The sequence below is a fragment of the Scophthalmus maximus genome, chromosome 1, assembly GCF_022379125.1.
Source record: "Scophthalmus maximus strain ysfricsl-2021 chromosome 1, ASM2237912v1, whole genome shotgun sequence".
Lineage (NCBI taxonomy): Eukaryota > Metazoa > Chordata > Actinopteri > Pleuronectiformes > Scophthalmidae > Scophthalmus > Scophthalmus maximus.
In genome coordinates, this window is record NC_061515.1 from 19689636 (window position 1) to 19716967 (window position 27332).

Genomic DNA, 27332 nt, shown 5'->3' on the forward strand with positions numbered 1-27332 from the left:
CACAAGGCCGTCTGGTGTTCACATTTTTTCTTAACTTTTAGTTTTTTCGGATGATGTATTTTCTTGTGGCTGTGTGTATTTGATTTGATTTGTGTGTGTGTGCTTGTGTTTTAGACTCTGCATGTAACAGCGCCCCGGGCTCAGGACCGAGCTCCCCAAATAACAGTTCCAACAACATCCCCAATGAGAACGGCATCACTGTGTCAGTGTCCAACAACACAGAGGTAACACACACTCATACACACACACACACACACACACACACACACACACACACACACACACACTTGCAGAAAGTAAATAGCTACTACTCTGCATCTTACGTTTAGACCAATATATGAATTTGCTGACATATCTTATCTATATTTCTTTAAGTTCTTTAAAATCCCAAATAGACTCGTGGACATAAAACAGCATATACATCTCTCCGACCCCTAAACCTCCTAAACACCTTCTTTTTGGCTTTTGCTAGTGTGAAATGTTTTAGCATAAAGTGATGACCAAGATGCTATAAAAATAAAATGATTTGGGGGAAAACTAAACGTGGCATCAAACTTTCACAGAGTTAAAAGGTTAGATGTTTCTCAAAGCTCATCTTTGTGATTGAGAAAGTACACACTGCACATGCCTTTGCTGTCAGAGTGGCTTTGCTCTTTTGTGTGGATGCCTGGCTACAGGTGCTAGTTGTTATCTCTTAAAACTTAGCCGCCTAAAGCATTTACATAAAGGCTCTGAGGGAGGGATGTCCTGATGGTGGGTCTGCAGAGGAGTTGGGAAGATCCTCTTTGTGGCAGTCATTAGGGGCACTCAGGCAGTGTTGGGGAAGATTTTGGCTGTGACCATTTAAACCGCCAGCAGGGAGCAAACGGCTCTTTCCCCATGCGTGGACATATACTGCCATAGTGTTTGCCCATAGAGATTTTTCATGATGCAAACACAGATAAATCATTTGAATGTTCTTCTCAGGCGTGTCTGGCCCAGAGGCTGAGCAGTGGCGCTGAGCAGGGCTCCTTTAACCAGCTGTCCCTCTACACTTCGCCATCCTTACCCAACATCACCCTGGGGCTGCCCGCAACTGCCACGGCTGCCTCAAACGTAAGGAGGAAAACTGCTGCCAAGCTGGCGAAATTGCTCGCAGACTGACTATGCATCTATTCAACTGTGTCAATTTGCTTGCGTGTGTTTATTCCCGCCTGTGACAACTAATTCGAAATCAGCCATCGTACTCACTGCTTTCTGGACCTTTCCAGGTGACCTCGGCCCAGCAGGATGGAAGTCTGCAGCCAGCCCTCTCCCTCAGCCCCCCCTTCCTCTCCGGTGGCCACTTGACCCCCTACCTGGCCGAGGCAGGAGCAGGAACGGGCGGACACGGTGCTCACAGTCCACTGCTCCAACACATGGTGCTCATGGAGCAGAGCCCGGCACAGAGCCCCCTGGTGACAGGTGAGAGTAGCATAGTTGTACCAAAGTTTAAATGATTAACAGTTGCAGAAGTAGCAAAGATCTATGAGTGGTAGATTTTGGTAAAATTGACGTAAACGATGGGGACTGTGACTTTAAGTAAAAAATATTCTTCAGTTTTGCTCCTGTGGCGAAACGCACAAAAAGGAAACCGTCACCGTGTGTCCGTGGTACACAGTGTCCCCTCACACTGACAGACGTCCATTCATTAGCTCGAACTAATGAGATCCTTTCATATGTCAGCGTATGCTATGAGAGTGTGACATGGTTGCATTGTGCACCCTTTCCCATCAGCTCGTTTACTGACTGCGATGTTGCTGCTATTTTCAGCGGGGTGCAAGCAGTGAATCGCCAGTGACGCACATACGGACATGTGCATGCGTGTGTCTACGCACACAAAAAAAAGTGTACAGATAGGGACGTGTGCACGCCCACGCACAGGACAGGAGTGGAGAGCGGAGTTTTACAGCCCACTTGCAATAAATTAAATCTCAGTTCAGACAAGGGGAAAGGCCCTACTTCCTTTTGAATCTCTCTAGCTACACTATGCCATGTGGTAGCAGCAACGGGCTTTTCAGGAGCAGTTTGAAAAATACTCAGAATGTTTTTTTCTTATGTTTGCACAGTAATAAATCTTCTCAGATGGTTTTCCAGGCCCAACTGGGTCTGTTTTCCCACTTTTCTCCTCCGGATGGTACACTGTAATTGGACTAAGATTTTCACTTTTCCTGGCTCGTATCTTCACAATTGAGGCAGTAAGTCAGCAAAGATGGTTTTAATTTAGTTCACAAATCAGTTACTAACTAATCTTAGAATGAAATTTAATTTAAGCTGGAAAAGCTGTCCCCTACACTAGCCACCAAAATAGGCCACAAAGGGAGGGAGACGGGACAATGGTCGTCAGGATATGAAAACATATTCATACATTTAACATAAGAACAACACACCATGTCACATTCATAGTCCCACTAAAGTACAAAGGAGCCTGATAATACAGCCTGGAAAATGAATGTCTTTGTGTCTTGACTGAACCAACAACATCAAGCACACGGACCATGTCAGACTGTAACAATGCTTCCACTGTTCTAGTTTCCTTGGGAAGTGCGCTCTCGTTCAGATTCATATCATAGTCTTTTTGAAACCCAAGACTTTTGTGGTCTTGTGTTACACCGCCTCTTGTAATTCAAAGTCCTTCTTGTTTGTCTCCCAGGTGTAAGCGGCCTGTCCATGTCGTCAGCAGCATCCATGGCCAAGCTGCAGCGGCAGCACCGGCCCCTGGGGAGGACCCAGTCGGCCCCGCTCCCCCAGGGGAGCGCTGCCCAGGCCCATGCCCAGGCCCTGGCCCTGCAGCAGCTGGTGGTGCAGCAGCAGCACCAGCAGTTCCTGGAGAAGCACAAGCAGCAGTTCCAGCAGCAGCAGCTCCACCTCAACAAGGTGAGGGGTGGAGATGTTTACCTTGGGCCGCATGCAAGAACATTTTCGTTCTCTTCTCCTAAATTTCTCTTACATTTTTTCATATGGTGAGTTTGTAAGACACGTTTTTGGTGCCGATCTGACCTCTTTTCCACCTTTGCTTTCACACTCTTCTTAGGTGTTAGGTTGCTCCCTTTTGTTTTAAGGAAAGTAGTTTTGTCACATAATTATTATCATATCCAGAGGAAAGGAAGACGCTTAACCCGCCTCCTCTCCTCCTCCTTAAACTAGAAAATTAAGAATCTACTGTAAATTTTAACCATGAGTATTTTGTTGCTCTCCGGATTCAGGTTTTTTGTGTTCAGCAAGTTGTACATGTTGTCATTATTTTGGTTATATAACATGTTATTTGTAGTTAGACAGCAGAGGCCACAGATCTGAAGTCATATATTCAAATTGACTGATAATTAATTAGGCCCATAAGCCACAGTGGGTCCGCAACGGAGCTGTAGTGTAGTTGTTTGTGTAGGCAGCAGCAACTAACACAGCAGATAACTTGTTGTAGCTGTGTGTATGTGTGTGTGTGAGGTCATTGATTTTATCCAACCATTTTCTTTCTCTCTCTGCTTCTTCCTCTGTAGTATTTTGTTAGCGAGCAGGCGGAGGCAGGTATGGGTTAACATGTATAGCAGTGTGTGTGTGTGTGCGTGTGTGTTTGAGAATGTTTGCATCCACATCTCTGTGTGACTGTGGCTGAGATAGTTGCCACGGGCTGCAAGGTAACTGTGCACTGCCATGGCAACGGAGCGGAAGCCCTGCCTAATATGGTCAGGGAGGAAGCGAGAAGCCGCTGCTCTGGATGGCTTTACCTGTTCAAGCAGAGTACCTGCTTGAGGAGAGGTGGGCGGATGAAACAAGGGATTTCCTCCCGTCCTCCTCCGCCTCCCCCGCTCCGCTCTGCTCTCTCACACTCCTTCCATATGTTTGTGAGCTCTCGAGTGGCAGCTCCTCACACAAACATCTCCATAAAAGCTTTTGGATGCAGTCAGGATGAAAATGAAAATCACCACTTCACACTTTGAATTAATCAGAAAACAAGATTGTGAAGATCTTAGTTGTTGTTTTTTGTTCTGAAGATTTCAATGTAGTCAGTGGAGAAATCATCCAACCATCCCTCCCTTATTTATGGTACTTATCCAATTCCAGAGTTCTTGTTGTTCAAATGAATCATTCAACATTTTTGGATATATGTTTATTCCTAGTTTTGCTGAATGTAAGAAGATTAATACCAAAAACAATCTCACAGATGAGTTATGCACATACCTTAATCCAAATGTGGGGCATTTGAAACTATCTTCAAGTTGAAATATGTAATTTGAAGATGTCACTGAGTTTACAGAGTTCTATCGCTAAAGGTGATGTTAGACTTTTTGTTTAGATGATCTGATACTCATGTAAACTGCTTGATTGGTCTGCAAATATTTTGATAATTTCATTTTCTCACAAAAATGAGAAACATGGTTCCAGCCACTCAGACATGCGGATTTGCTGCTTTTTTTTTTTTTGTCATATGCGATAATAAACTGAATATATCAAAGTTATGGACTTTTGGTCCGCAGAGAGAAATAAAACATGAGAACGCTGATTGTTCTGACGTCAATGCTGTCCCCCTGGCACACAGCCAGCGGACCCAGAGGCTAACAGCGCTGGGAAACACACACACACACACACACACAACACATACTCCAACCCAACAAACACACACACACACACACACACACACCTGTAAATAGAGCCCACTCTTGAGACGCCCAGCAAACGCTTCTCCTTCTCACTGTTACTCTTCCCTTCATAAACAGTCGCACACAAGGAGTCGAGTGCTCCGCAGCCTTTAATGGCACTTTGAATTGTCCATGTCAGTGAAAGCGAATGAATAGACAATTGAATCACTCCTCGGTTAACAGCAGGCCCCAGAATGATGATGGCCACGATGAAAAGTGGCACAATGGGGCGTGTGGAATGTCTCTGTTCGACGAGACACATTTTGCCCCGGAGTACAGTCGGTGGAGCGGCCTCTCACATTCAATTAGAGCGGATAGGTTTGAAATGAGAAAGACACCAATCTGACTCAGTAATCCAAATTAAGCTTGTTAAAAGAAGAATGCTCCAGAGAAAGGAGTGATTTGCCAGGAATTAGATTCAGAAAAGATCGTGCCTGTTTGTCTGAACGCAGCCTCACACATTGGAGGGGGATTTGTCGCATCCTGCTGTTTTGCTTATAAAATAAATCTCACAATAATCACCATCTTCCCTCCCTCCCTCCCCTGTTTTCCGCAGATGATGGCCAAGCCCAGCGAGTCACCTGTGGGACGTCAGCACCAGAGCCACCCCGAGGAGACGGAGGAGGAGCTGAGAGAGCACCAGGATGGCGGAGCTCTGCCGTCGGGTGTCACCATCAAGCAGGAGCCCCTCGACCCGCAGGAGCTGCAGGAGGAGGCCATGCAGCAGCACAGGGAGCGGCAGGCGGAGCAGGAGCTGCTATTCAGACAGGTAGTGGATGGGGGAGCAGAATTAAAGGAAATGAACGAGTGAGACATCCAGCTGTAAGACAACATAGGCTGAGGGAATCAATATGACGTTTCAGGCAATTGATTCCATTTCTGCATGGCACTAATGTATTGCAGATGTTCCAGGGAGGTAGAAACTCAAAACAGACGTGAAAACTTAATTTGGGCTGTTAAAATGGTGCTCTGTGCCTCAAGGCATCCCTGTGATTAAATGCGGGGAAATTGAATCTAGCTCACTTGTTTGGGCTGCCATCTTTTGGCCATAAGTTGTACTACATGTAGTCTTTTAATGTGTTTGCGTTTTAGGCATTTCACAAAAGAACTTATCATGACAACTGGCAAATTAATCTTCTTTATTTGTGATTTATTTTGTGTGTGTGTGGGGGTAAGCAGCAGGCTTTGTTGTTGGAGCAGCAGCGGATTCACCAGCTGAGGAACTATCAGGCGTCCATGGAGGCTGCCGGCTTGTCAATCTCCTTCCCAGGACACCGCCCCTTGTCCAGGGCCCAGTCGTCTCCAGCCTCCGCTTCCTCTTTTCCAATCAGTGTCCCGGCCCCGGATCCTCCCGTCAAACCTCGATTCACCACAGGTCAGCATCACCATCCTCTATCGTTGACGTTTTTGTCAGGTTTGTTTTTCTGATTCCTGTGTTTCAAAATCTGACCATTAAAAAAAAAGAGAAAACAACGGGCGTGACATAAAATGCTATAGGACGTGAATCTCCCACACTCACACCATGAGAGCCTGTTTCTGTGTGTGTCTCCTCAGGGTTGGTGTACGACTCTTTAATGCAGAAACACCAGTGCATGTGTGGTAACACCAACAGCCACCCGGAGCACGCGGGGCGGATTCAGAGCATTTGGTCCCGGCTTCAGGAGACTGGACTCAGAGCGCAGTGCGAGGTACGCTAAAGGTGGAACGATCTCCAGGCTGAAACTCACAAAGTAGTGAACTGCATATGAGTTGTATCCCTCTTGTGTTTGTGTGTGTGTAGTGTATCCGTGGGAGGAAGGCCACCCTGGAAGAGCTGCAGACGGTTCACTCTGAAGCCCACGTCCTGCTGTACGGAACCAATCCTCTCCGACAGAAACTTGATTGTAAGCTCACACATATACACACACACACACACACAGCCTTACCCACAATCTCATTTGTATTCCCTAAGTGTCTCTAATTTAATGTTCATTCCCTGATCACCAGGTTCAATCACTCCCATGTTCGTGCGGCTCCCATGTGGTGGGGTGGGGGTAAGTACAGTTTGACAGTGAATTCATTCACATGTTTACAGTGTGATACAAAATGGACACAAAATGATACATCTGAAAATGTTTTAAAAGACTTATAAACAGTATGTGTATAGCACCATTTAATCGTGGATAATGCATTAGGACACTAAGAAGAGGAAAAAAAAATATTTTTAGTAACTCTTCACTTCTTCACTAATTTCGTCACTGTTGTGGATTCAACTCGGGTGTGTGAGAAACCTGTGTGTTTGCGTGTGTCCCAGGTGGACAGTGACACCATTTGGAACGAGGTCCACTCGTCCAGCGCGGCTCGTCTCGCCGTCGGCTCGGTGGTGGAGCTCGTCTTCAAAGTGGCGACCGGAGAGCTGAAGGTGACCACGGTCACACCCGTCTGTCTCTTCTGTGTCTTAATTCTCTTTCCCTCACCGTAATGGAAAAAAAGCATGTGGTCTTTTATCATCTCACAGATCTCGTAAGGCTCTGACGGGCCGATAATCTTAAAAAAGGTTTATGGTTTTGAGGAGAATAATCAAAATATAATGCCAGTAGGTTCTGACCTTGAAAGCACTCTGCTTCACATCCTGCGGAAACACAGCAGATGTAAAATGATGCCACCGTGTTTTGTTGTCTTGACAAGATTATAAAAAGTCTGCAGCCTTCAATTATTTCCATTATCCATTATTCGGGTTGAGAACAGGATTTTAAATCCATTGTTTAATTAATTATTATAAATTATTTGAGACCTTGAAAATGTCAGTAAGGAGATTAAAAGTTATGTTGCATAATCATGTCAGTCCAACCACACACTGGTCTTTACACCTCTTGTCACTTTGTATTGTTATCTGAAGTCTGTGATCTGACCCTGATCTTGAGCTGTCCCATTCAGAAGCAGCATTTCTAAACATGCATTAGCGCTGATCAGTGCCCATCTTGTCTTTCCAGAATGGTTTCGCCGTCGTCCGCCCCCCTGGACACCACGCGGAGGAGAGTACGCCCATGTAAGGCCTCAGGCGCCACCTCACTCAGTCGAGGACACGTAATCCATGCCTATACAAATACCAGCGTCTGGATTAGAAATTACACAAATCATTGGGTTTATTTCCATGTACAAAAAAAGCACTGAGTGCCTTTTATTCTGCCAGCTGCTTCAAGGACCGCTTTAATTATTTTTCTTATCCTTCTCACACGTCTTTAAAGTGCACTTCCGATTTTTGTGACACCTCTCTGTTTGCTGCCGTTTCAGGGGCTTCTGCTACTTCAACTCTGTGGCCATCGCAGCCAAACTGCTGCAGCAGAGACTCAGCGTCAACAAGATCCTCATCGTGGACTGGGTCAGTTTCCTGAGCAACAAATCTCCGTTAGCTTGGCGTGGTGGGAATGAAACGAGAGGGCGATTTGTTTGCATCAATCAGGACCAGTTCCCGTAGTTTCCTCTCATATTTTTGAAAATGCACTAAGCGTGGAAAGGCTTGTGATTATATTGTGTGTGTGTGTACAATCTAACCTTCAGGACGTTCACCATGGCAACGGCACACAGCAAGCGTTCTACAATGACCCTAATGTCCTTTACCTGTCTATTCATCGCTATGACGATGGTAACTTCTTCCCTGGAAGTGGGGCGCCTGACGAGGTGAGTGTGTGTGTGTTTGTTTCAATAACTGAACAACTTCTCCTGAAGACGTTCATTTTAAAGAAATTAACTTTTTAAAATCCAGCCATTGTTGAATGAACAATAATAATAAATAATTAATATATTTAAATTCTCAACCAATCGAGTAAATCGTTGAGTAAATTGAATGTCAGAAAATAGTGAAAAAGGTCCATTACAAGCTCCCGTTGGCCGAGGTGACGATTTCAGTACTTGAACCAGTACAACATCCAAACATATTCAACTTACACTGATATGAATAAAGAGAAATCCAGAAGCCATTTTGCCTGATGAATAAATTTAACACAGTTTAATTTTCCAGTGTTTGTTGTTGTGCACACCAGTTTGGACCAGACTAACATTCACAAGAAAAGAAAAGGAAAAAAACATTATTTTTGGGCAATGTGAACAAATAACTGAGCGATATTTCCAGGAACAAATACTCAGCAGTATTCCCAAATGGAGTTAATAAGGAGCCATACCGCAAAACAAACAAACCATCCTACGTTCAGCTCGAGGCAAACAACCAATAGACAGGATGATGTTCATGAACGTGAGTCACAGGTGGTTCTTCTCTTGGCAGGTGGGCAGCGGTTCGGGAGTCGGCTTTAATGTCAACGTGGCCTTTACTGGAGGCCTCGACCCGCCCATGGGAGATGTAGAATACCTGGCTGCCTTCAGGTACCTGCCTTATTTTAAAGTGTGTATAAACTTGGACAAGATTTTTTACCAATGCATTTTTCAAAACCCAGTTCTTCAATATTTTATCGAAACCACCAAATCTGGCACATGTTAAGTTTGACTGTTTCTAAAGTAGATTAGTGTTTTATTATTAGTGTGGGTGCAACAAATCTATGTTTTTATTTTTTTCGCATCATGATTTCCTAAAGACCGAAGGATTGTCATCAAATCATCTGTCTGACCCACAATCAAAACGAAACTCAATAATCAAAGAGACAATAATCTCACATTCATTCTGTTTGAGTATCTCATCCATTCGCAATTAAATATTTCGCTGTTACACTGTATGATCTTTACACTCAACCTTCCCATTCACAGATCGGTGGTGATGCCCATCGCCAACGAGTTTGCTCCAGACATTGTGCTGGTCTCATCGGGCTTTGACGCCGTGGAGGGACACCCTCCACCACTTGGTGGCTACACTCTGACATCCAAATGTGAGTGAGAGAGCTGACCACACCAAATACACACATGCCCACCAGCTAGAGACCATCAAACTTCTCAAATGTGATTTAAATTTAACCGCTGTAGCACATTGACATAGATTCACATCTTTTCTGTAACCTTTCCCCAGGTTTTGGCTATCTGACCAGGCAGCTGATGACCCTCGCTGGAGGCCGGGTGGTCCTGGCCCTGGAGGGGGGTCACGACCTCACCACCATCTGCGATGCCTCCGAGGCCTGCGTGGCCGCCCTGCTCGGCCAAGAGGTCAGGGCGCCGCTTTTGCCAGCGCGCGAGATCTGAATCCTAATAAATGGTCACTTTGCTAAATCAAAGGGTTTAATGTTGGGGACAGAGCGGACGGGACAGAGCTGAGCACGTTATTCCGGTCTCTATTTCTGCTTTTGTTATTTAAGACCAACCTGGGGACACAAAGTCAATTTCATAAGTAGATATTTAAATTATTTTAATGTCATGTTAATCCGTTGTCGGAAATGTAATGAAAATAAAAATCCATTTCAAGAACTTTTTCCATGCAAACGTATTATCGCTGCAGCTGTAATTAGATCCCCTACTGTACGTCTTCTACATGTGGGATTTCATCTTTTATTTTATGAAAGTAGTTGTTGTTGTTTTTGTCCTTGACTTCATTTTATGCTGTTTACTGTTTTGGTGTTTTTGTTGCTTTTGCTCAAATGCTGAAAATGACCAGTTACTTCCAGGCCCGACCCCTTGTGGAAAGTATAAGGAACGCAGGCTGTTGTGTTTACATATTTTTCTGTGTTTTTGTCCCGTGCAGCTGGACCCACTGCCAAAGGCCGTCCTTGAGCAGAGGCCCAACCCCAACGCTGTCCGCTCCCTGGAGAAAGTTTTAGAGACTCACAGTGAGTTTGTCCTCAGTCACATGGCACTTAAACACACACACAGACCTGTTTTTCTTATTTATTTTTCCTAATTTAATTGTATCAATTTCACTTCACATCTGAAAGTTACTGACATGACGAGCGTTAATAAAAAGTCAGAAATCACAAAGTGTTGAAGAAACAGAAAAAATAAGTTATGTAACCATAAATTATTGAATTATCTGAGGTGGATATAGTTAACAAAATAACACAATGGAAGGAGTGGGATATTTTAGCAATCTTTTCCAGTTTCCCTACTACTATTTTGTAAAACTAGCTTTATTTTACGTGTGGGCCCTTTATGAAAACAGTAAATGGTCCTAATTTATCTTTTTTTGGGTGTTTTTGTCAGTTTGCCTCCCTGGTTTGTTTTTTTTGTATATTATTTAACACACCAGGGGAAAACCTTGTTTATCTGAGGCCTCTACCTTCCCTCAGACATCTGCTCTGCACTTTCCCGGTTCATTAATTTCCACTCTTTCCTGTCTGTCTGTCATCCTTCTCCCGCCGCTCCGTCCTCTCAGGTAAGTACTGGTGCTCGGCGCATCGCTACTCGCCGTGCCTGGGGCTCTCCCTGCTGGAGGCCAAGCGAGGAGACTCGGAGGAGGCCGAGGCCGTCAGCGCCATGGCCTCTCTGTCCGTGGCCAACAGCAACGTCATGGATCAGAGGTAAAGGATCCGGAATGACGGCAGCAGTGAAAACGTGATTTATAGAAATCCTCCTGTAGATTGTATTTGAAGGTTAAAGTCAAGTCTATGGCAATAATCCATTAGGATTGCTATATATTAGTAAAATAAGGACATTGTCATATTGCAAGAAATAATATAAGTAAGTGTTTCTTAGCAGCAATAATAAAAAGAGAAGAATATTTGTTTTGTAAAAGAAAATACATAAAAAGTATCGTAAAGAGGCACATTTCAGGTCAATCACTTAATGAATATTGCTCATGTGAGTTTAAGTATGTACCCACACCTTCATTTAGAGAGTTTTTCTCTCAAAATCCTGTAACATAAGTGTGTGTGAAAGGTGAAGAGGAGAGAACATGGCCGAGTTGTTTCACTTGCACAACAAATAGACAGTGACTGAGTTGTGTCCAGAGTCCGCGGAGGTCAGGAGGTCGTCTGCATGTACTTTACAGGTGGTGTGGACTCGGAGGGAATATGACGAGCATCCTGAGGTTTAATATCTGTTTATATATTTTCCCACCAGGCCAGAGGAGGAGCCGATGGAGGAGGAGGAACCACTGTAACCGCGGGAAACACGAGGGTGTCACACTGTTACCATTGACCTCTCCGGAGAAAGCCTCTTTGAGCTGCGAAGAGTCTCGACTGAACCCTTCATTTAGTCCCCCTAACCCCACTCAACACGTCAGTCACCTTGATCGGCGGCTCCTCGGACAAAAAGGGAGGGAGAGGGGGTCGGCTCAGCCTCAGAGGAGGGAGCCATCAGGAGACGGAGGACTGAATTGGGGGGGGAAAAATTAAACACGACAGCGTTGCTTTCGCAGCACTCGCTGAGAGACAATTTTTCTGTCAGTCTTCGCACCCCGACGTGAGCCCACAGCGGCAAAACCATGTGACCAAGCGGCAGCGGGCGAGTGTATTTGGAGCAGGGTCGAGATCAGGGTCTCGTCAGAGAAAGGTGTGATGACACTCCTGTGCAGGAACATACAGTGCTTTACGCGGCTGCCCTCCAACCACGCACACGCGTGGACACCAGGGACAGCAGACGTCGGCGGCTGTCAAACGCAGCCGGGGATTTTCTTTTTCTCTTTACTCAACTATTTCCCCCCCTACAAAATAAGGGCATTGCGGCAACTGAGATAATATTTTACAAGATACGTTCACTGTGGACTTTGGGTTGGCCGAGGTTTGAGTCGGCTTTTAACAAAGATTTGATGGTGAGACTGTCACCTTGCTGGACCAGCCTGTGGTTGAGGGTTGACTGAGAGGAGTGCCTTGGGGAGGGTCCGCTGGATTTCAGGATTGTTCAGGAAAAGATTGCCTTAAAGTTAACAGATTTTTCTTGCCGAGGAGTCGGTGCGAGGGAGGGACAGGAAGGAGGGAGGGAGGGAGGGAGATGGAGAGTTTTCAAGTCCCCTCCGGGGTGAGAAGAATAAAGCAAACAATCTTGCAGCATGTTTACTTGGATTGTGATGAGGACAACGTTTATGTCTCTCACAGCCTCTCTTGGAATAGTTACTTTACTTTTGGATGGATCTATTTTTCAGTAAAAAAAAAAAAAAATAGGAAAAGAAAAAGAAAGCGCTTCGTAAAGGTAGTTGCCAGCTTCAGTAGAGAAAGGTGGAAACCGTGGATCGACAAACTGTCAAAAAAGCCTATTATGTAGCTTCCCTTTAAACGAAGTCATTGCTTTGTAAAAACACATGGGGTGCATGCATTTGAGCAGAGAGACCAGGCATTTTTCACAGAAGATTTTTTGAATGTTACCCAAAAGAGAAAGCCAAGCAAAGAAAAGCCAAAGCATGAATTTGCATATACAGTAGTACTTTCATTCCACTTAGCTGGCAAGTCCACAAACATTTCTTGTACTGGTCCTTTCAGATGAGGCTCCCAGTGCCCAGTTCAATGTTTACTAATGTAATCCTTCACAGATCAAGTGAGCATTTAAATTGTGTGAGCTAAAAACTATGTCATGTATATTGAATTTCAATATATTTTGAGGGGCAGTAATTGGATTATTGCCCGTTTGTATCTACATGTATGGTTCCACATCGAGTTGTTGAATTTTTACAATATCCAAAAAATGTGTTTGGTAAGCGTGTCCACTTTTTATTTTTTATCGTCTCAGATTATTTTTCTAACTTTTTTCATCCATAGATTTTGTTCTGTGTTTTTTATCCATTTTCTGGATAGTTTATAGGGCTGCCGTTCACATGCGTAGTGCTGTCGTCTCTTTCTTTTTTGTATTTATCAAAAAGTAAGGAGCAACACTTTCTTTCTTTCTTTCGATGGCTCTCTTAATAAGCCTTTCTCCATTTCCATCAACTGTGTATTTCTAACACATACTGTTTATAGGAGATTTGTATATGGACAAAATTTATAAATGTACTCTAACTAACTAATGACAGCTATGATATTGTGAGCAAAAACAGTATGGTGTATAATATTTACTCCATGAACTTTTAAAAAGAAAAAAAAGCAGCATATTTAACTCGTCATCAACTGCACTGTTTCTCCGAGCTGCCCTGAACTGAAATGTGCTCGTCACACGGCACTGCAATTGACTTTTTAAGCCTTCAGAGTAAATCATTTGATCACTTTGTTGCCTAATGGATACATTTTTCCTCTTGTGCATGGGTGATATGCACTTAACCTTTCAACTGTGACTACATCACACACACACACACCCCTCAAAAAAAAGGAAGAGGTTAAGAGGCCGTTTTATGTAGCTAGCTATGTTTTCCTCAGTGGGAAAAGAGAAGAAGGGGACACAGATGTCAAGAAGGTGGAATCTTTTTTAAAACCAGCGTTGGACGGAAAACATCAGACGATCATTTTAAAGATCTCACCCATGTGATCATGTTTGACTGTACGTAACATCCGTGTCTTCCGTGCCCTTCTTCCCACCCGAGTTCAAGCGGTCCGACACGACGAATCGATCCAGTTAAATTTGAACGAGCCCCCCGCCCCATCTGTCAGCCGCTTTGTTCCACCCGATTAACGACGACTATCATGTTGATTTGACATAATTTTATAAACTTGCACAATTTGAGATTAGTTTGAGTTGACACTTTTCCTCATGTCTATCAAACATTCCACTTGTTATTTGTTCCAATTTGGCTTAACATTTTTTTAACGTTATTTAAAGATGAATTTTGTTTTGGTTTTTTTGGGGGGGTTTTTTGTAGAAACTTTAATACTATTTGTTTTTTGATGTCTGCTCGCGGCAACTTTAAACTCTTTGCATGGTTTGTGAGTCAGCATGCCTGCTTGTCTATGTAATAAAAAATGTATTTGCACAATAGAAGAAGAACACTGGAGGACGACAGAAACCTCCCCGAGCAACTCCCCGAGAGAGAGAGAGCACCAAGCGGGACGGTTTTACTCCTCTCGGATGTTCAAAAGACTTTTGTCCCAAATGACTTCACTGAGAAACATTTGATATTGTTCTTATTGAATATCGTTTCCAATTAAGTGATTTTAACAAGATTCAGCACTTAAAAACATGTATGGACTGTGTTTCAGAGAAACGAGCTCTGCCAAACCTCGGCAACATTCAGAAAAAAGAAGACTCTCCCAAAGAATGTTCCTCTTTCAAAGATTTTTGAATGGGCACTGTTGCGGTAAAGGAATGACGGATATGGGTTGATAAAAAGGTTTGGAGAAAAAGGGCATCGTCATTTGATTGTCACATCCCACCTCAGCCAGTTCTATATATATATATATATAACCACTGTGGCTCAAGAGCAATTCTTGGTTTACATGTAAATGGATACAAAAGTTATTTTTTGTTTGTTTGTCTCTATTGATGAAAAATGTTATCTTTCTTTGGGACCTACACTTTGGACATTTTATCTCTGACTATAAAATATATTTCTGAAAAATACTATTGTCTCTAGTTGTATTGGCTTTTTTGGGTGCTATTTTCAGGAATTTTCCACATTGATAAAGAGCCGTTGGGACAAAATCAATTCACTCGTCTCACATAAAGGGGAGTCTCTCAATTCCAGACAAGATGGTCCAACTTATATCCAGCTGACAGAAAACCTGAGGCAGCTTTTTCTTTTGTGTTGACATGTTATCTTATCACCTCTGTGAAAAGATAAGTCAAAATCCATGTTTGCACAGTACAAGCGTAAATAATCAATAGTGCTTGTTACAGTGGAATTCTTTAAAAGGTATTTAAAAAGACAAGGCAGCTGAGGAACCATGCGCGTCTTTTGTGGGATCTGTGCCAGTGTCTGTACCAGTGTGTTTCCTCCAGTGTTGCCCTGGATCTGAGGAACAGGCAAATTATCTGCCCGAGCAGCACATGACAGCAGTGCTGTCACCAGAGTGAAGAAGGAAGGTCTTTGGTTTGACGAGGAGACGTATGCGAGGAGGCATGAAGTCTCAGCTGACTTCTCTCTGAGGGGGAAATCTAATCAAGAGAACCAATATCACAAGTGTTCATGCTGGATTTAGGCAAATTCCAAGGCAGCAGCTGGGGAGTTTTTCTGTGACGAGTTTCCAAAAATGTGGTTTACAGAAATGGTTGAAAATAATCAAACTGCTTGTTTTGTTTTAACCAATTATCCAAACCCCAGAAATATATTCAGATTGTTATCATGGGAAGACTGAGAAAACCAGCAGGGAAATATCTTTCAAGGAGATGGAAAGTTTTTTTTCTTCTTTCTTCTTAAATAAAAAAACGACTACACAATTAGATTTGGGACTGTTGATCACATGCAAGCATGGCTGGGCTGTTTTGTAGCAGAGTATGGAAAAAATAATAAGCAGAAGAAGAAAAATGTATAAGGTCACATATGTATGAAAGCCAATGCCAATAAAATGATCAAAGGATTAAATACTTTTCTTAAAACTTACTTATTGGGGCAATTTAAAAAAGAAAGCTAATGAGTAACAGTTGTGCTATTAGAAATGAATGGGCATCATTAATAAATACTTAGATTGGAGGGTTTTCTTCTGTGATCATATAGGATGAAAATAATATACAGTCTTTATTAAAACCGAGGTGAAACTCAGTCGTTGTGTGATTTCCGATGGATGAACTGCAGTGTTGGAAAAAACAGAAGTGTGTACTTGTGTTCGTGGACTGCAGCGCTGTCCAATGAGCGGAGGACACTTCCCTCTTACCAGGCAACACACCGAGCCGAGAGTTCCTCTCTGTCGACGGTCCCCGCTGCCGCACAAGTGCGATGCTCAGGCTGCAACACTAGCAGGACCACCCCCCCCCCCCCCCCCGGTTTTTTTGTAACCCTTCAGTGGGGCTACCCCATCGTTTTATTTTATTTTTTTACTCCCCCCCCCCCCCTTTTCTTTCTTCAGTTAAGCGAACCTTCTCCGGACATGCCTAACATCGTGCTTTTTAGCGGGAGCTCCCACCACGACCTGTCCCAGAAAGTGGCCGACCGCCTGGGCCTGGAGCTCGGCAAAGTGATCACCAAGAAGTTCAGCAACCAGGAGACATGGCGAGTAGACAAATTTTGTTTCGTTTTGACGTCGTGTACACGACTCGCGTGTGTGTTAATTAGCGAGCGAAGCACATGTTGATTCGAGTTGCTAGCTTGGAGCTAACAATAGTTTTAACCACACGTGACCAGCTAGCCACATGTAAACACGCCAGGTTAGCACGCGTGTTGCCCGCTAACGTAGCAGCTTTTATCAAGCAGTTGTAGTCGTCCGTTACCTCCTGTTGTTGTACAGTGGAGTGTTTTGATGAACTCTTTGTACCCGTCGGAAAAAACAGTCGTACTGACGGGGGCCGGTGGAGTTTGTGACATTACGCAATGTTATATTTTGCTGCGCCGTGGGTTCGAGCTAGCGTCGCTAACGTGACGTTACGTGTGTTTCCCCGTGTCACGGGTGAATGTGGAGGAGGCCAAGTTTTTCAACCTGTGGCGCAAACATCTTCCCGCTGCGCTGAGCAACATGGACTATAACCGTACGCTCAATGTGGTGTCGCCCCGTTAACACGTTTAACCGGACCGCTAAAAAGGTGCTTATGTTGCAGTGGGAACAAAATGTTGCACGGCGCACAACATATGACGTAACACCTCCACTTAGCCGGGGGGCTAACCGCATGCTAAGTCCCCGGAACACGTTGAAAACGAGTGCATGGCTGCTGCCGACCGTGACAGTACTGAATTAACAGATGAATTTAGATTCTAAATTTAGAATTTTTTGTCCAGTTCATGGGGAAACGGTGCACGTTAAGCTAGGGGGGCGAGCTTGTCCGATAGTAGGTGCTGGCTATGTTCATTCATCATGTAGCCCAGATTCACGTGAACCACAGAGGAAGCATCTGACACAATATTAACCATCTCATCATTTACTTTTTTTAACGGGTATTAAATGTCAAATCTAAGGGGACAATTTGCAGGAGCACTTTAGTTACTGGGCAATAAAGACTGGACAGCTCTCATTACTGCCGTTGGGAGGGAAGTGGGTTCACTCTGCAGTGCCTGAATCACATGCACTCAATTTCTACTGCAACCAAGTTGAGCATGAGTCGAATCAGTCCCGACTAGTCTGGTTTATTATTAGTAATGCCAGGGACTTGTACGACTTAGACTGCCTCTGTTGCAGCCAGGCCTCGGAACAGAGTTGGTTACGCCCGCTCGTCCCTCGCAGCTTTAAATCAAGGATGTGTGACTGATCGCTGAGCGTCCATCTCATCTTAAGTGCATCCTGCTCTCTTTGATTCACTAATGGAAGTCTGTTGTAATGCGGTGGCGGCTCCTCAGGGAGCATGGCATCAACAACGTCAGAGTTGGATTTCCTCCCCTCTGGGTTCACTTACTGGTGCTCTCGATGTACAGTAATGCACTCTGGGGTCTTGACCCCCTTCATCCCTTCATAACACCCTCTCTGTCGGTGATGTTTCCACCCACAACTCTCAAAATCCAGGGAAAACTCTGATAATCCGCGCGGCGGTGTCTCTCTTGGGAAATTGGCTGTTTGGGTGACACGGTGCAAAACAAAAATTATTTTCTTAACGTGGGAGGTGAGGACAGTGTGCTGATAGCAGCTCTTCTCACAGCCTCGAGTGCAGGTGACTCACAGAGGTTAAGGACCGACGCAGAACAGGGGTGGGTTCCTGGGAATAAAGTTGCGGGAAGATGTTTTGTTTGTCCAAATAAAGGTTTATTTGACACTGGGCTGCTTTGTGTCAGAGCATCATTGCTCTAATCAGTTATCCAATGTTTTTCCAAGAAAGCATCTTTGAGAGAAACCAATGCGCACTGTATTTAATGAAGCTCTGACGATAATAAAAAGAAAGACAGCTGCTTTGGTTTTATTTTGTAAAGGGTACGGGTTGTTTCTGTGCTGTTCCACCTTGACTGCAGTTTAATTTTAGCATCTGTGGCAGAAAGTGGGAATCTGTCGCTTTAGTGATCTTGTTTACGTACTCTTTCGTGTGGAGTAAGGAACTGGAGATGAAACAATCAATCAACAATTCAGTTTCTCAGGTTTGAGTGTTTTCCAGTTTATTGTTACTTTTATCAAAATTATTATAGACTAATGTATTAGTAGATCAACTGAGTTAAATGGATTATGCTGTTAATAGGTGATGAAAAGAATAGTTAGCAGTTGTAAATAATATTTTTTTATTTGTATAATGTTAACCAAACAATCTCCCTTGGATGCCGAGTCTTACTTTTCAAGCCCGTCTTCAGTTATGACATTGGTCCCATTGTAAATTAACTTTTTTCCCCCCTTGACTTATAGTTTGGGTTTTTTTTTCACTGTCATTACAGACAGATTCCCTGCTGACTTGTAAGAGTGGGCCTCTCTTAAAAAACAACTCCAGCCCACGTGACTGACTGTGACTGTCCTGACTCCCAACCCTGAACATTTGTACATGTCCACTGATCACATGACCGAGGCTGGGAGGACCTGGTCGTCTCCCACAGAGGAATGTTTCACACACTCGCACGCTGTCCCGGTCTGGGACCAGTGTCTCCTGCAGTGCGACACTGTCTGTATGTTTGAGTACCTTTTCCCAACATCCTCAGATCAGTGGAGGGACTCGGCCCAAACCTGTTTGACATTCAAGTCTGCTCTGCCATACTTCATATGGCCTTTTATAAAGGGTTTGAGTGAACACTCGCTGCTCTTGGATGCAACGTATTTCCGTAATGCTAATCCCTAAAATGAGCATGTTCCTCTAGTATAATGGCCCCCTATGCCCGTCTGCTTCGCCCAACAGTGTGGAAATCGGGGAAAGTGTGCGAGGTGAGGACGTGTACATTGTGCAGAGTGGCTGCGGCGAAATCAACGACAACCTGATGGAGCTGCTAATCATGATCAACGCCTGCAAGATTGCCTCATCGTCCCGCGTCACCGCCGTCATCCCCTGCTTCCCCTATGCCCGGCAGGACAAGAAGGACAAGGTACACTGACACACTCACACATACCCCAACTCAAGAAAAAAATCCCAAAAGTCAAAAATCTGACAAAATAAGTCACTGCAGCTACACCTTTAAACGAATGTTCAGTCACTTTGCAATCACGTATTAATGAGAAACGTCACATCGGCGTTACTGCAGGCGTGAAATGTCTCTGAAAACCTCAAATGGACACACCAGCAGCCCGAGACGCTGCTCGCTGATCTCGTAAATCATTATCCCATGTCGCCTCAGTTGTTAATGTAGCTGCAACAAGAAAGCTGCGGTTTTTCAACCAGTTCACACTTTCACAGAGAAACAAAGAGAAATGAATAAATTATATTCAGCTGCCGCTCCTCCTCTTTCTATTCAGTACTTTCCAAAGAAGGGGCTCATTATACTCACGTGAGGGTCACAGCGCTGGGCTAAACTCTGGTTTGCTCATCCACCTGCAGACTACTTTTATTTGTATTTACGTTTGTTCAAATCTATTTGTTCTAATACTCAGAGCATATATAGAGAAATCAAAAAGATGACACTCTTAAGTGTAATTTCTCCTCAACATTCAGCTCCTCGGGTGTTGCTGAGCATCAAGTCAGCCTGAATGTCCAAACTCAGCGCACCAACACGGCTCAGCCATTATTTCCAGGTAGACAAGTGTTTTGTCAACAAGCCCTGAAGCCCAGCATCTGGCATGTTGGCCTTCATTTTTTAATGGTTGAACGCATCGGCTAAACAGAACAAGCCAAGATTTGAGTGACACACCATGATGGAAAAGCTTGGCCACCAGACGAGTCCTACCATGTCCTTGAATAAAATAGAAAAACCCTCATGAACTTGGGCCTCGTTTGCTTTAGCTTATTAAATAATCCAATTCGTAAAAGGATAAATGTAAAAGCAGTGGTCCTTATCGGCATTTGCCAACTTTCGTCCTGTGTCCCCAACAACCAGGGGCTGGTTTTTGTGACAGTTACTTACTCACTCACCTCGAGCGACTGTGTCTTGATGCTTGTCCCAGAGTCGAGCACCCATATCGGCCAAGCTGGTGGCGAACATGTTGTCTGTGGCCGGCGCCGACCACATCATCACCATGGATCTGCACGCCTCACAGATCCAGGTCAGTACACGACGCGTCACGCCGACATCAGTTTCGCTCTGTGTTAAAGAATGTTTATGAGGACATGTTGATTCATATTTGTGTTAAAGTTTTTACAATTTTTAAGAGCTGCCTGTCATTCTGTTCAGCTTGAACCTTACTCCTTCACAAATCCCCCCCCACGGAGTTTCTCTCCCTTCTTTATTCAAGTGCGCACTCTTTTTATTTTGAGAGCATTATCTCTTCATAACTTGTTCAGATTTGCTTTCTCTCAAACCCCTGCACATCCCCCCTCGGTTTGAGGCCGCCTCCTCCTCACGCCCACCCTCTTGTGAGCTCTTGTTAAAACTTGTGCTCTCAGATTTCTGCTCTTGCTCTTTACGTTTTTTGTGAAATGACCCAGTCATAATTCAGCAAACAGAATGTCAGGTATAATGTCGACGGCTAAAATCATCGCTGCCACATTAAGAGCGTGTTCACATTACTTCTTACGGCAGCTCGGCCGACATGGATCAGATTTTATTTTAAACGGTTTTACATCTTTCTTCAAATCTAATTTGTGAAGTCTATAAAAAGGGAAATGAGTTCTGTCGTCATGAGCACCTCAGACGAGGACCAGGATCATATGATGGTGTGATAAAATGATTTAGAATGACATTAAGAATGACTGAATCAAGTAAGATCTGTGCTACATGCCTTTGTTTTCTGTGTTTAAATTGTTTTTTAAAGGGCTTTTTTGACATCGCGGTGGACAACCTGTATGCAGAGCCCGCAGTTCTGCAGTGGATCAGAGAAAACATCCCAGAGTGGAAAAACTGCATAATCGTGTCTCCAGATGCCGGCGGAGCAAAACGGTAAGAAGCAGCGAGGAAATAATGGGCTCAGCAGCGACACCTTCTTATTGCAAACAAGCTCCTTGTTTGACGATCGGCTAAAAGCCTCCCTGTCTCCTTCCAGGGTGACGTCCATCGCCGACCGTCTGAACGTGGACTTTGCCCTCATCCACAAAGAGAGGAAGAAGGCCAACGAAGTGGACCGCATGGTGCTGGTGGGTGACGTCAAGGACCGCGTGGCGATCCTCGTGGACGACATGGCCGACACCTGCGGCACCATCTGCCACGCTGCCGACAAGTAGGTGCCCTTTTAAATCCTTTTTTTGTTTTTGTCCCGTCAGATGCGACACGATTGGTCGTAGAATAAATTCTGTTCACGCAGTAGAAATGTTTCCTGAACTGTTTCTTTTTTTGTTTTGTTCCTTCAACTTTTAGGCTTATTGATGCTGGAGCGGTCAAGGTCTACGCAATCCTCACGCATGGCATATTCTCTGGTCCGGCCATCTCTCGCATCAACAGCGCCCCGTTCGAGGCCGTGGTAGTGACCAACACCATCCCACAGGAAGAGAAGATGAAGGCGTGCCCGAAAATACAGGTACACCTCACGAACTGTTGGAGCATCACAGTCACCCCACTTGAGTGTTTGGTTGTTACGTGGGACGAAGTCTGCAGAATTTGTTGTCCTTTTGTTTCCTTATGAAAAGTGCTAAAGCAGAAAGTCAGATTTATTTATGTACCCTGAAATCACTCTTTGTCTCAGACATCCCTGTCTTTCTGTGAGTTGAGGAAAGGGTTTTGCAGTTAGTTGTGGAAGAATATCAGAAACCTCAGGAAGATATTGCAACATATCCAATAATTTCCTTTCAGGTCATCGACATCTCTATGATCCTGGCGGAGGCAATCAGAAGAACCCACAACGGCGAGTCCGTGTCCTACCTCTTTAGCCACGTACCCTTGTAAAGGACCGGAGAGGGGACGGCCCTGGGCCCTCTGTCCGTCCCCACATATCCTCCAACAATGCCCGAGAAGGCCCTGCTGTTTTTTGGCCAATTACCGGTGACAGTTTAAAGGTCACGCCCACACATTGTCTTTGACATTTTCACCCAGGAGACCGAGCGAAATATCACTTCCTCCTCTGAAGACTAAGTTTGTATTTATGAGCATCTCTTTTCTGTTTTATTTTTTCATTTTATTTGCAGTCTTGCCAACGTTGAACAGAAGAGGCCTGGCCTTCACTTTAACCAAATGGTCCATGTTATGTAACAGTAGTGTATTATTTGAACCTCACTTTAAAAAGAAGCATTCCACTACGACGTCATGCGGTTTCAAATATTTTGACACTTGCTGCTCTCCAAAATAATAAAAGTAGTGAAAAAAGGAAAATGTGATGATGTTCACCTTTTCCCTCAGGTTTTTGCAGCTGCTAGTAGTATTAAAATAATAGTTATAGCCAAACCCTTTGACTAGCTAAAGCTCTATGGATTTTGATTGGAATAACAGTTTATTCCCGGCTGCATCCCAAGTAAAATAGTGTTGATGTGATCACAAACTGAGCAAAAAGAGTCAAACTAGAAAACTTAACACTTGATTTTCCCACTTCGATTTCTTATTAGTGATTCTTACCGAATTAAGTATTTCAACGTCTCCCAAAAAGCTGCTGTCATCCAGTGGTTTGCACACACTGCATCCTTCTCCTCCTAATACCTGCAACTGTGCTTGGGAAAAAAATTATATATGAAAAATTAAATGCAGCTTTCCCAACTCCCCGACGGTCTGTTGGTGATTTTAAAGTGTCTAATAGCGAGGAGGTGTGCTGGGGGCTTAGCCCACGTTCCAAAAGGTCATGAAAAAGCAAATTGAGCTCAAAGCTTGATTTATTTTGTTAAGATTTCAATCATGATTTCTCATTTAATAAAAGTCTTAATTGTCACCATGTAATGGGTCACTTATGTTCAATGAGGCAGGTGTCACAGTTGGTGAAAAAGCATGAATACATTTTTTTCTTTTTTTCTTTTTTACATGTAACACCATGAATGTTTTTTCTTTGACAATAAAGCTTTGGCAGACATCTTCAAGAAACACTGTCCTGCGCGTGTGTGTGCGCGCGCGCGTGCGTGTGAGAGAGATCCAGCAAACACCATACATCTCTCACTTGTATCACTGCACGTGCTTAGATGTGGCAGGTGACGTCACTACAAAATCGTCCATTTCTCTGAGTAGGGAATTTGAGCTCAAGAGTTTGTAATAACACACAAGGAAATGGGAGATGTGGTTGAAAGCTCTGGTGGAAATCGCAGTAAGTTGGAATTTAACCATTTATTAAATTCTTGTTGGAAGTTGTTTTTGTGAAATCAGTGGTCTGCAGCCACGGAAATGAAGTACCTCAATTCACATACTGGTTTTAAATCCAGTCTTCAGCTGCAACAATATTTTATTTCCTTTTTATTTGTACGAAAGCTGGTTACTCTTTAAATTTTGTATCTAAAAAAATATCTTGTTTTCACATCTTAATTTCCCCTCTAAACTTTTCAAATTATTTTGTTAAAAACTTGGGCTCAGTTTGTCACAAAGATATTATATTCCTTCCTCGTCCCCCAACAGGGAGATTTGGGGAGATAAGGAGTAGCTGGTTACTCTTGTTTTTGTGTCTTTGAGTTGGTGGAGACATTTCCCCTCTAAACTTTTCCGATTATTTCAGCATATCCAGTATGTCACAAACGAAATATTCAAAAGAAAAATCTCTGAAAAAGATGTGAGCTTGTTAAACTGCCACCAGGCGGCACCCTTCCTGCATGAGTGCAGCCACAGACAGGAAGTTAATGAGGACATGTTTTGTGCAGTTTAAGTCACTGCAGAGTAATTTTTTTTACACTAAATGCAGTAGAATTTATGATGTATTTTTTTAAAGAAAAACAGTTGATAAAGGTAGAGAGAAGTGTAGCAGCTGACATAATAATGATCAAATAAGACGTGGGTTGAGGCGTTCAGCAACACTTGGTTCTCAGTGAAGCTCGGACGCATCATACATCCATAAATTCCCGTTGTCTCGCTCTGGGATGATGAGTCACATGAAGCTCTTCAGCATGTGGACGGGACGGGGCGGGGCGGGGCGGCAGTACCGCGCCTCTCCAGCAGGAGGAGCCCAGTGAAGCCGGATGCGAGCCGCCGGTGATGTCAGAGTCATTAGCATATTTCTGACTATATTTAATGCTTGCGCAAAGACGCGCCACCACTGCTGCAGCGCACTGACCAGACCGGAGACCTTCCAGCCATCAGCCCGCACCTCGGTAAGACCCCGGCCGACACCTTGTCCCTCTTCTTTGTGCTCTGTTGTCCACAGACCGGAGGAGAATCGAACCGTCGGCGTCGCTGTTGGAGACGGAATCAGGGCGCGTGGGAGGGATGTTGTGCCAGAAGGACAAAAATCATTAGTTAATGTAATTTATATTCTCAGTGGATGTTGCTTGTTTTTTTTTGTTATCTTTATATTCGTTTTTTGAATCTAGTTGTGATGTAATGTGAAAGCAGTGCAGGCGCGTGTCTCTTTTGTTTTTACGCGCACACATTCGTGCGTATCAGCCGGTTTCCTTTGTTGCCGTGTAAACTCGAGCTGCACGCGCCCCGGACCGTTATTACCAAGATGTCCTGGTGCGCTTATGGTGCGTTCAATCGGTTATGAACCTGGTGGGGGGTGTAGTTTTAATTTTTTATTTTATTTTTGGGGAGGGGAGGGGGGGTTATATTCTGAATACGTTGGGTTGAACTTGGATTATACAATCAGGAGGAGTGAGGTATGCCAGTCTGGGCGGTGGTTCTTATAGATTGCGCCCCACGGGGGAGAAGAAGTACGTGACAAGTGAATGCGGATGTAGCGCAGGAAAGTCCCCGATTTGGACACTCACAAATCAATCTTTTACCTCCACATGTCATCTTTCTTCTTCTTTTTTTTAAGGGATAAAATGTGTACATAAGCATGCAGCCTTTTTCTTCTTCTCCTCTTGGTTCTGCCCAGCATGGGAACTCCCATTGTTATGTAAATAGCCGATGGACCGGCTCCATTGTCCTGAGCAGCGTGTCCCCAGTGTGCAGCTGCATCCCGGGCTGCGTGCTGGATGACGGGGGCTGGATGGCTGTCGTCGCTCTGGTCAGAGCCGCAGGCGAACAAAAGAAGGCGGGGCGGGGGGGGGACGGGGACGTATAAGTCTGCGGTTGCGCACGTAGTTGAAGCGGACAAATGATTTTTTTGGACACTTACATTTTTAGGCAACGCCCTTCGAAAGTCAGGGTTTTTAAGATTCATTCTGATGGAGATTTTACGGAGTTAAACATTAGATATGCGAATGTTTATGGATTCAGTCTGCCCAGATGTTTCTGTGTCATGCATCTGCAATCTTCTGCACAACAATGCCCCCAATAACCTCGGCGCTTCTCCTCCCCGGTCTTCCAGACTTACCTGCAACGATGAGTGACAAGAACGACATGTCAGAAGTGACCAACTTCGACAAGAGCAAGCTGAAGAAGACAGAGACGCAGGAGAAGAATCCCCTGCCTTCAAAAGAAAGTAAGGGTGGGGTGCGAGTGTGTTTGTGTGGGTGGGGCGGTGCATTACATCACCTTTTATCTCAACCGTTAATGCAGAAATTTTACCTGTGTTTTTCCTCATCCGCTGACATCTCCCCCTCCTCTCTCCTCCACAGCCATCGAACAGGAGAAGGCGGCAGAGACATCGTGAAGCCCCCTCCCTCCCGTCATGCACTGTACACCCCCCGACCCCACCCCTCCTCCCGCATTGCCTTGTTTTCAGTCACATCTTTTAGCTGTATAACTTTGTAACCAAAATTATGAAACGACAAAACATAACCGAGCTGCGCCGCCTGCGGACGGATGATGCTTTCGTCAGGGCAGTCGCCCCCCGGGCACCACCTTCACGCTAGTCTTTCCTGTCGGGGGGAGGTGAGGAGGATTTGTCTGAGGCGGAGCGAGGGGAGGGGAGTGGGAGAGGAACCTGCAGAAGATGCTCGCAGAGGTGCAAAACCAACATCAACGAGCAGCAGAGAAACACAGGGCGTGGCCTGCGGCCTGCATCCCATCATCATCTCCCCAAAAAAACACCAACGCCAAACTTCTTGTGTTTCTGCTTTAGCACCAAAGCTGAGGTGTCAAGCTTTTTTTTGGTTGTTTTTTTTATTGTTTTTCGTCTTCTAATTTTTCGGAAATGCACAACTTTGTTTGTACGCTGGCCAAAATGTAAATTCCCCAAAAATCTATACTGTTTTCTGTCACAATGAGTTTTTTTTTCTTTTGTATGTTCACAAGGTAACTGATTCCATCTAGATCTGGGAGATGCACAAAGGGACCCTTATTTACGGTTAAATTGTAACATACTTTGGCCCCTTTTGTCAGAATTATTCAGGATGGCTCTTCTCTTGTAACCTGTCTCTGAATTGTCTCCCTGTAGATCTAAATTCTGTGGAGTTCTGTAAAGTCCCAGTAGTCATGTTACTCTGCCACAAACCATTGCCAGAAATGGAAAAACCGTGAAATGTTGTAATAAAAAATTTGTTACTAAAGACGTGGACTTAAAGAGTTCTTCCTCTGTCACAAATCCTCAGACAAGTTCAGTGAACCAACGCTGCTGCACATTTTATCACAATCCTCACACTGTACAGCTGCAGTTAATCGTATTTCACGCCTCCAAAATGCCGTTACAACTCGTCTTAGTCTAACCCACTTTTCACACTGTCTTGCACTTAGATGCCGAACAATCCTTTGGCATTACTGAAGGGTTGAGGCTGTGCTCCACGGCGAGGCTTAAGTTGTCTCCACGGTGAGGCCTCGCAGGGATTTACCAGCACCTGTGTTCGTTGAGAGAGAGAGAGTACATGAAGTTTTTAGACCACCTGTCATGAAGG

General features: G+C 44.4%; 3 protein-coding genes across 12 annotated transcripts in view; all 3 read left to right on the forward strand.

Moving 5' to 3' along the window:
• LOC118320143 (histone deacetylase 4-like) overlaps window positions 1-14987 on the forward strand; it is a 51221-nt gene extending 36234 nt beyond the window's left edge. For all 9 annotated transcript variants that reach the window (XM_035650881.2, XM_035651135.2, XM_035651302.2 and 6 more), the window contains 19 exons: window positions 115-224; window positions 967-1095; window positions 1251-1443; window positions 2672-2895; window positions 5212-5424; window positions 5835-6030; window positions 6210-6343; window positions 6436-6538; window positions 6642-6688; window positions 6949-7056; window positions 7628-7683; window positions 7929-8016; window positions 8196-8315; window positions 8917-9014; window positions 9393-9511; window positions 9649-9782; window positions 10315-10399; window positions 10942-11086; window positions 11628-14987. In XM_035650881.2, the coding sequence (XP_035506774.1) occupies window positions 115-224; window positions 967-1095; window positions 1251-1443; window positions 2672-2895; window positions 5212-5424; window positions 5835-6030; window positions 6210-6343; window positions 6436-6538; window positions 6642-6688; window positions 6949-7056; window positions 7628-7683; window positions 7929-8016; window positions 8196-8315; window positions 8917-9014; window positions 9393-9511; window positions 9649-9782; window positions 10315-10399; window positions 10942-11086; window positions 11628-11667 (2342 nt within the window). In that variant the 3' untranslated portion in view covers window positions 11668-14987. The remainder of the gene's footprint in view (window positions 1-114; window positions 225-966; window positions 1096-1250; window positions 1444-2671; window positions 2896-5211; window positions 5425-5834; window positions 6031-6209; window positions 6344-6435; window positions 6539-6641; window positions 6689-6948; window positions 7057-7627; window positions 7684-7928; window positions 8017-8195; window positions 8316-8916; window positions 9015-9392; window positions 9512-9648; window positions 9783-10314; window positions 10400-10941; window positions 11087-11627) is intronic.
• Window positions 14988-16311: 1324 nt separating this feature from the next.
• LOC118320558 (ribose-phosphate pyrophosphokinase 2) lies at window positions 16312-23499 on the forward strand. Of its 2 annotated transcripts, none has more exons than XM_035651510.2 (7): window positions 16312-16572; window positions 19314-19497; window positions 20510-20608; window positions 21317-21441; window positions 21545-21718; window positions 21856-22015; window positions 22288-23499. In XM_035651510.2, exons 1-7 carry the CDS (start codon window positions 16451-16453, stop codon window positions 22378-22380), a joined length of 957 nt encoding a protein of 318 aa, XP_035507403.1. In that variant the 5' UTR covers window positions 16312-16450; the 3' UTR covers window positions 22381-23499. The 2 variants fall into 2 exon arrangements, with proteins under 2 accessions (XP_035507403.1, XP_035507491.1); XM_035651598.2 differs by lacking the exon at window positions 16312-16572 and adding an exon at window positions 18927-19086.
• A 1051-nt stretch (window positions 23500-24550) lies between these two features.
• LOC118282482 (thymosin beta-12) lies at window positions 24551-26990 on the forward strand. Its single transcript, XM_035603611.2, has 3 exons — window positions 24551-24707; window positions 25868-25981; window positions 26118-26990. Exons 2-3 carry the CDS (start codon window positions 25882-25884, stop codon window positions 26150-26152), a joined length of 135 nt encoding a protein of 44 aa, XP_035459504.1. The 5' UTR covers window positions 24551-24707; window positions 25868-25881; the 3' UTR covers window positions 26153-26990.
• The last annotated feature ends 342 nt before the right edge of the window (window positions 26991-27332 follow it).

Coding starts and splice junctions, on each gene's coding strand:
- LOC118320558 (XM_035651510.2), top strand. CDS start 16,451: ATGCCTAACATCGTGCTTTTTAGCGGGAGCTCCCACCACGACCTGTCC. Junction 16,573..19,313: donor TTCAGCAACCAGGAGACATG/GCGAGTAGACAA, acceptor TTCGCCCAACAG/TGTGGAAATCGGGGAAAGTG. Junction 21,719..21,855: donor ATCTGCCACGCTGCCGACAA/GTAGGTGCCCTT, acceptor TTCAACTTTTAG/GCTTATTGATGCTGGAGCGG.
- LOC118282482 (XM_035603611.2), top strand. CDS start 25,882: ATGAGTGACAAGAACGACATGTCAGAAGTGACCAACTTCGACAAGAGC. Junction 25,982..26,117: donor TCCCCTGCCTTCAAAAGAAA/GTAAGGGTGGGG, acceptor TCTCCTCCACAG/CCATCGAACAGGAGAAGGCG.